Source organism: Moesziomyces antarcticus (genome assembly GCF_000747765.1).
Source record: "Moesziomyces antarcticus DNA, scaffold: scaffold_v10102, strain JCM 10317, whole genome shotgun sequence".
NCBI classification, from domain to species: domain Eukaryota; kingdom Fungi; phylum Basidiomycota; class Ustilaginomycetes; order Ustilaginales; family Ustilaginaceae; genus Moesziomyces; species Moesziomyces antarcticus.
Window position 1 is genome coordinate 1 of NW_014638908.1, and position 8,108 is coordinate 8,108.

The following is an 8,108-nucleotide window of genomic DNA, read 5'->3' on the forward strand; positions in this document are numbered from 1 at the left end:
AAAAAAAAAAAGAGGAAATGCGCGGCCAGCTGCGTCAGCGTTCACACGCCCCCTCTCGCCCTTTGCCTCGCCTCTATCCTGGCCGTTGCTTGTCGGAGGGGCCGCACCTGAGCTCGCCTTCCTCACGCTCTCACGCGCTTGCTCCTCCCACTTGCTGGTGGTGTGAATCCCAGCAGTGCCACTTGAGCGCTCAAGCAGCCCTGCCCTGCGCAGCCCAGACCAGCCCAGCCCCCATCTCCCCGTGGCAACCGTACGCACTTACGGTACCGCGCCCGTCCATTGCAACCTGGCTATCCCCGGCCCCCGCCCAGCACATGACCCTCCGCCTCTCAGTCGACAGTCAGTCACTGCAGTCAGCCTAGAACCGACGCACTTTGGCACCCTCGCTTGCCTGTCGCCCAACACGGCGCAGTCAACCAACGAATCTCCGCTCCGCCTTCTGCCAGCATCCTCCTCCTCCTCGTCGCCTTGGCCGATGCTGCTGAAGCCCTTGTTCGCCATCCGCACCTGCTCTCCATCGTCAGTCGACGCCACCACCACCACCATCATCCACCACCCTCTCATCGCGCATTTCGGCGGTTCCGACATCGACGTCGACACCAGTGCTCGCGTGCACTCCCACTCGGCACTTCTTCATCCTGGGCCTGCCCTGCTGCGCTTCTCCTCATCCGCCACTGCACGCACATCCAGCCGCAAAAAGTGTCTGCACGATTGGCTTGCCTCGCATCGCGCTTCATCGCCCAGCGGCCGCTCCAGCATCTAGCATAGCCTAGCTTCTTGGCACCTGCCCAAGCAGACACTCGCCACAGCTCTCGCACTCGCACTCGTGCCGCTCTTCCTTCCATCGACACAGGGAGACTGGTCTAAATCTTCACACGCTCGACTCTCCATATCCACGCTCCCCATCGCATGCACGGATGACCACTTGCAGCTTCTGATCGCTGCAGCTACCCAACTTCAATTGGCTGGATTCATAGGTCCCGGTGGGACTTCTTTCACACCTCAGCCAACGGACTCTCACCCCACACACCACCCTATTCGCGCCCCTCCAGCACCACTCACGCTTCACCATGGAGCACACATCTGCTTCCACACTACACGGCGACGATCGTTGGACCGCACATCGTGCCGACGCAGACGGCGCCGCCGCCGCTAGCGCCGCTTCGACCCCCGCTCCTACCACTCCCGCCACACCACCCGCCGACGACCTCTCTTCTTCCCAAGAGCTGCCTCGTGCCGCGTCATCAGCATCACCTTCCAATGGCCTCGGCATTGATGCCGAAGACGAAGATGTCCGCATCGCCATCATGGCTCTCGGCGCAATGAAGAGTCTCGACGGCTCCTCCAACGGTTTCGGCGCTCACAGCACCAGCAGCAGCGCAATCTCGCTCCCAGACGCACACAAGCGCTCGAGCAAATGTAAGTTTTCGCACACAGAGCCTCTGCCACCACACATGCCGAGGCTACAGCTGACCAACACCACATCGCCTTTGTCGTCTACAGCACCAGCACGCACGTCTTCGGCCATCTCCAATTCCAGCGTCGCCTCCACAGCAATCTCCTCGCCCTCCTCGACGCCCACCACCGACCTCACACAGGATTCGGGCGCAGACTCCCCCGCAGGCCGCATGGCCGGTCCCGCTCGTCTCGGCGACTTGCCACCAGATCTAAAGCTTCCCGCCGTCATCCAGGACGAAGACGGCAACGAGCTCGAGGTCGACCCAGAAATGATGAACGACGCCGACTTTCTGAGGCGCGTTAGCCACCTCCCGCTCGTCCGCGGTACTCTCCGCGCGTACGAGCTCGGCAAGCAGCGCAGCAAGGTCGTCAAGTACGGCGCAGGCCTCGTGGAGAGCTCGGTCAAGTCCATCTCCCGCCCCGTCGTCAGCCGTCTCGGCGCCAGCCTCGGCGAGCGCGGCGTAGAGCAGCTCGACGATTTCGCCTGCCGACAGCTCGACCGCCTCTATCCCACCGCCGTCGCATCGCCCACAAAGGAAGAAAAGCGCACCATCCTCGACGAGGTCGAACGCAAGGACCAAGAGGAGTGGCAAAACATGAGCACAGAGGAGCGCGAGAAGCGCCGAAAAGCGTATACCGCGCTCCAGCTCGAAGAGCGCGAACGCAACCTCATGGCCAACGAGCTTCGCCAGCGCCGCGGCAAAGGCACCGACCTCGAGATCGAAACCGCTCATTCCTCAGCCATTGCCTCGGGCAGCGCCAGCCACGCCTCGAGCGGCAAGCAAAGGGCCCAAGACGACACTCCCATGGGCGACGCCGCTGGCGATGCTGCCGACGAGAGCAAGGCAAAGGACGCGCGTAGCGGCGTCGTAGTTCGCGCCAACGCAGCCCAGTCGTTGCCGTTCAAGAACAGCCGATGGGGCTCGATGCTCGTCGAAGCAGGCGCCACCGCAGGCGGTCTGTCCGCCGCCATGAGCGAAGAGTCGATGAAGTCGCTCAAATACTGCCTCCAGTGGCTTCAGTACGCCACTGCACACATCGAGCATCAAATCACCATCCTGCGCGACCTCATCGTCCGCCTCAACCACGGCGAACTCGACATGTCCGGCACCGCCGTGCAGAACCTCACGCACATCAAGGGCGACGTTGTCAACACCATCCGTGGCGTCGTCGATGTGATCGGAAAGTACGCCGGCAGTGCGCTGCCCGAGCCGGCGCGCAACAGCGTCAAGGCGTTCATCCTCAGTCTGCCCGCGCGCTGGGCTACAGTCAACCGCAGCTCCGCCGCCGGATCGCCCACGGGTTACTTTGGCAGCAGCCCCTCGTCGCCCTCCTTCTCGCCGGCGCACATCAGCGAGGGCCCGCAGTCGCCCACGCACCTTTCGGCGAGCGCACGCTACCGCAGCGGCGCCGGGGGCCCTCGCGAGCAGATGCAGGTGGCAGCCACGGCGCAGGCGGCCAACCGCATCTTGACGCTCGCCATCGAGTCGCTCGACATCCTGCGCAGCGTCACCGTCGTGTTTGGCGAGTCGCTCGACCGCGCCGACCTGTGGGTGGAGCGTCTGCGCATCCTGGGTCTGCAGCGCAAGCGAGCGCACGAGGCGCAAGCATCCGAGCCGCCGCAGATCGGTCCGGCACCCGGCTCGTCGTCCTCGTTGGGGGCGCCGCAGCACTGGGAGAGCGCGCGCGGCTCGTCGATGCGCAGCAGCCGCGCCACCTCGCCCGGCGGCGACAGCGACGTGAGCATGGACACGAGCGCCTCCACCAAGCGCCGACGCACGCGCCAGACGGCCTCGGGCGGATTCCACATGTCGAGGACGCCCTCGGCCGCCGCGTCGCAGGGCGAGGTTTCCGAGGACGACGAGGCGCTGACCGAGACGGAAAAGTCGAAATCGCCCTTGTTGGGTGGGGCCGCGACGTTCTCGGCGGGCAGTGCACCGGCGGGCAATGGCAGTACGCCGCACCACCACCACGCACACCGACGGCCGGGCACGCGCTCGCGCGCTGGCACGGGAGGCAAGCACTACCCCATGCACCCGCCCACGCTTCCGTCGCCGCTGCATGCCACGTTTGCCAACAGCCACAGCTCAAGGCCCGAGTCCAATGCGTGAGAGCCAGCAAGCATTAGTGGGCTGCGTCGCTTGGTCTTTTTCATTCTTCACACTGGTTTTTTCACTTTCGTTTTACGGCATGGAGCTTGCTTTCTCCAACCAGCTGTACTTGTACCTGTACCGTGCTTGTGTCGCACCTCTCTCAGCAGATTCGTCTTTTGGCATGCACTCGATCAATCGAAATGCTTTTTCTAACCGTGCACATGCGGCGGTGTGAGGATGGATGGGAATAAGTAGGATTTGCAATGCAGAGGGATTGTCGAGGGCGGGGGGGGGGGGGGGGGGGGGGGGGGGGGGGGGGGGGGGGGGGGGTGGGGGGGGGGGGGGGGGGGGGGGGGGGGGGGGGGGAGCTTAAGCGAGGTAGATGTAGGTGTTTCTGTCGGTGGGGGAGCGTTCTAGGTATTCGCGGTCGATGAGGGATTCGATGCGACGTTTGATGTGGGGGATTTGTGGGTGGAAGCGGGATGAGAGTTGGGCGACGGTTTGTTGGATGAGGTCGTTGTGGGTGGATTGTTTGCGGTTCTTCATGATGCGCACGATGCTGGCCTCGATCAGGACGGTGCGTTCTTCATCGATGCGTGCCGATGTGGCTTGACGTTGTTGTGGCGTTTCGACCCTGGCGGCGATCTGTTGGATCTTGAACCGTGCAAGCGGACAGGTGAAGGAGGAGTTGAATGTAAACGTGTCTGTGTTGTTGATGTCTCGAGACTTTGGATGCTTGAGTAGGATCCGGTACTTGCCACATGATAGTGACTGGAGTGTGCGTTCGAGGTCCGAGTCGGAAATCATGGTTCGCTTCGAAATATCCCCATACGACAATGCCACTCCGTCTTCAACATCGCCAAAGAGCAAAAGAACCACGAGGCCAAACGTCGAAACGTTGATCTCATGACTCCTCGCTTTGAAGGCGACCTTGACATCCGCACTACCCAAATTCGCATGCCAAGTAAGCACCCTACCGTTATGCCTACTCGCATAGAACTCTTCAAACCTCCTCCGGGTCTCCATCATCTCCTCGGGCATAACACAGCTCGGTGCCTGTGCCGATATCGGCCAATTGGTGCTCGTCAGCACACTGACCCCCAACCCCATAGGCATCCCCCTATCGGACCTCTTCACCACCCTGCCAAACTCCTCCATCAACTCCTCGCTCGTCTTCATATCGTTCAACATGCCCTGCAGCTTCACCACATAGCCATGTCCACTTTCCACCTTGAGCTTGGCCATCATCCCCCTTTCGGCATCATCCGACACGCTCCTACCTTGTAACAACCTCTTGGCCAGATGCTGCTTGTAGTACCTCTCGAACGTATCCTTTTCGTGAAGGAAGCGGAAGACACTGATGGTCTTGCGCAACACCTCGTCCACCTCTGCCTCACTCTTGCCCTTGAGGCCCTTCTTGAGGTTCTCGTCGATGAAGAGCGAGATGAACTCGGGCGCGCGCTTGTTCGTGTTGATGAACGACTCAAACGCTTCGTTGATCGCCGTCTCGCACCCCGTGTCGTTGGCAAAAGCACCTTCGAGAACCGCGTCGAACTTGTACTTGAACTCCAGCACCTCTTCCACCCATCGAATCGCCGTAGCTGCCTGCGGCGTCGACGCGTCACTCTCCCTCTCCTTGGCCTTGGCCATCTTGGCAGTCGACGATTCGACGGGAGCATCGCTAGACGGCGCACCGGCGGTTTGGCTCGTCACAGCGTCGTTGATGAGCTTACCCTTGGCGGCGATATAGCTCTTGAGGCCGAGTCGGAGCTTATGTGGGCCGTCGGCGACGCGGTGGAAGAGCGTGTACATGCGGCAGAGGTCATCGGTGCGATGCTGGTCGAGCATGCTCACGAGGCCCGAGCCGGGCATGTCGATGATGGTGGCCAAATGGCGCGCAAGGAAGTGCGTCTCGAGCAGCTGCTGCAGCGGCTTGGCCGTCTCGGGCTTGAGGTACACCGACACTCTATCGGCCTCTTCATTGAGCCTTCTTGCGACATGCGCGAGGTACTTTGGCGCATCGCCCGCATCGAGCCATCGATCCGCCTCTGCCGAGTAGAACGCCGCCGAGGTCTGGAGGAACGCCGGCTCAAAGTCGATCGAGTACACCGACGGATCCTCGTCGGGCGGCGCGCCCGGCTTGTGCTGCGTGAGGTCGGCGAGCATGTCCACGTTCGACTTGACGAGCGAGCGGCTGATGGCGGATCCCTCGCGCTCGATCTGGATGTGCGTGAGCAGCGTGCTATAGAGGTAGATCTGGATCGGATACTTGGCGGAGCGGATGACCGAGTCACGGAAGATCTCGAGCCCGAGCCGGTTGATCGAGGGCACCTTGTGTAGCTCGACATAGGCGCGATCAAAGTACTTGAGCACCTCGGAGATCTTGGAGGTGCAGCTGCGATGGTCGAGCCACGTGTCGCGGATGGCGGTCATGAGGCGCTCGCCCGCCTGGATGCGCGCCACGGCATCGGCACGATCGCCCGCCTGAGTGGCAGACATGGTGGCAACAGCAGCCGCCGAAGAAGTGGTGGGGTCGTCATTCTCGACCGCCTTGGCCTTGCCCTTGGCGCTGGTGGACGGAGCGGCCGAGTCCGAGTCGGCGCGAGATTGTGATGCGGAGGTGGCGTGCGACTGGCGCAGCAGCGATTCGGGCAGGATGATGCCTGCCGACACCGAGGCGGCGCCACCGGGCGGGAAGGCGGGGATGATCTTTTCGCGGCAGAGGCGGTCGAGGTGCGCCTGGATCTGCTTCTTGACGCCGCGGTAGAGCATATCGCCCTGGTGGTGGAGCACGAGGTTGTATGCGTAGCGGTAGTGCTCCTCATAGCTGAGCTTGGAGATGTTGTGGTTCTGGATCTGGGAGATGGCGTGTGCGAGGCGCAGCCACATGTCTTCGAACGAGATATCCAGACCGGGCTTCTTGGGTGGCTTTAACTTTGTGCCACGCGTGCCGCCAGGCCTCCTCATGGAGCCTGGAGCATTCATGGTGTCGAGATGCGGGGTGATGCGGCGCGGTGCGGTGCTGAACGAGGACGGATGGGACCGCGACCTGGCCGAGTCAAGGTGTGCGGGTATGGACAAAGGTGTTGTTGAATGGTCCGCAAGAGAGCAAGGAACACGCGCGCCTGTCCAACGCCCACTCTCAAAGGCGATGCTGCACATCCGAGCGGAGAAAAAAGTGCAACTGCAGACGGCGACCTTGCTGACATCTCCACCTGCTCGCTCGAGCCTCGAAAAATGCGGCTCAGCCACGGTGGGACGCGGGCTTGTGCCTTGCCGTGCGAGTCCCGCCGTTCAGGCACGCGTGGTGGCCGGAATTTCGGATCTCGATGTCATGTCGTTGAGCTCTCAAAATCGGCGATGAGAGCTCGATTCGAGGCCAGCGAGAGAGAGAGAGAGGGGAATTTTGCACAATTTCGCGCTCGGACGGTGCGGCAAGAGCATGAAGCTGTCCCGCAGGGTGGAGCGATTGCCAATTCCAGCGAGATTTCGAGCGAGATGCAGCAGCAGCGCCAGACGAGTCTCTCTGTCCCTCTGTCTCTCCCGGCGACGCGATGGAAGTCGACTGGATCCGCAACAGCTGCAGCCAGCTGGGAAGCGAGGGAGCGAGAGTGAGAAAGAGCAGCCGGCGCGGTGCCTGTGGTCGAGCCGGCGTCAGAATCGCAATCCAGCTGCTGCTGTAAACTGTTTGGCTCGATTCAGCGCGCGGCTCCTCCGCTTTGGCTTGCCGCGACACCTCCATCACCATCCTCACACACACACACACTCTCCAACAACCTCCGATCACAATCTTCCTTCTCGGCCTCACCGACAAATCGAAGACCGCGCGCATCTCACGCTCACCACATCGCGCTGCTTCCGAGCACGCTCGCCGCCTCCCCACCGACCAGCCGCATCCAAAGCATACTGCCGCCACGCACGGCATCCTCTATCGCCCCCGACCGTCGTCAGCGCCGTTGAGCTTCAAGCTTGCACCATGGCATCCTCGCTGGATCGTCAGCAGATGCCTCCGCAGATGCCGGGCCCAAAGAGGCACTCCAACCATCCGGATCGCTACGACCATCCACCCATGATGCATCACATGCAGCAAGACCCGTATCAGAACGGTCCAGGTATGTCTATTCTGCCCGCACGTCTTCGCACCTAGCCACCGTTCTGACTCCGACCTTTCCCTTCGACCAACGCCAGGCTACCCGCCGGGCCCTTCGTATCCCTCGCGCATGGATCCGGGCCGTCCGCCAGTGGGGATGCACCATCACGGCCCGCCCTCCCCACCGCCCATGCACCGTGATCCACGCGCCGGCATGGGCCCGCCTCCCAACGCACCGCCTCCGCCGGGCATGATGGGCATGCCTCCCAACGACCGCTATGGCATGCCGCCCTACCGCCCCAGCCCCGGTCCGCATCCGCCGTCGCCATCGTGGCAGAACCAGCAGCTCTACCAGGGTCCTCCACCGCCCGGCGCCTCGTCGCTGCCACCGCACCTCCACCAGCCGGGCTACAACGCCGCGCCGCCTCAGCACCGCCATTCGCCTCACATGGCGCCGCACATGCCGC

The 8,108-nt window shown here is 62.6% G+C and overlaps 3 protein-coding genes across 3 annotated transcripts, besides 1 other annotated feature; 2 read left to right on the plus strand and 1 right to left on the minus strand.

Moving 5' to 3' along the window:
• Positions 1-173: 173 nt before the first annotated feature.
• Positions 174-763: a sequence feature (In-frame stop codon was detected at splice-junction site;~hypothetical protein).
• Positions 764-1,070: 307 nt separating this feature from the next.
• PAN0_102c6715 (opi1-domain-containing protein) lies at positions 1,071-3,569 on the plus strand (the record flags this gene model as incomplete). Its single annotated transcript, XM_014797855.1, has 1 exon — positions 1,071-3,569. The coding sequence occupies one exon, from the start codon at positions 1,071-1,073 to the stop codon at positions 3,567-3,569; it is 2,499 nt and encodes an 832-aa protein (XP_014653341.1).
• Positions 3,570-3,920: 351 nt separating this feature from the next.
• On the minus strand, positions 3,921-6,536 carry PAN0_102d6716 (cullin-domain-containing protein; the record flags this gene model as incomplete). The annotated part of the gene is made up of 1 exon (XM_014797856.1): positions 3,921-6,536. One exon carries the CDS (start codon positions 6,534-6,536, stop codon positions 3,921-3,923), a length of 2,616 nt encoding a protein of 871 aa, XP_014653342.1.
• Positions 6,537-7,527: 991 nt separating this feature from the next.
• Positions 7,528-8,108, plus strand: PAN0_102c6717 (uncharacterized protein; the record flags this gene model as incomplete). Its single annotated transcript, XM_014797857.1, has 2 exons — positions 7,528-7,663; positions 7,740-8,108. Coding segments are annotated over 2 exons (505 nt in total), but the record flags the coding sequence as incomplete, so codon positions are not given.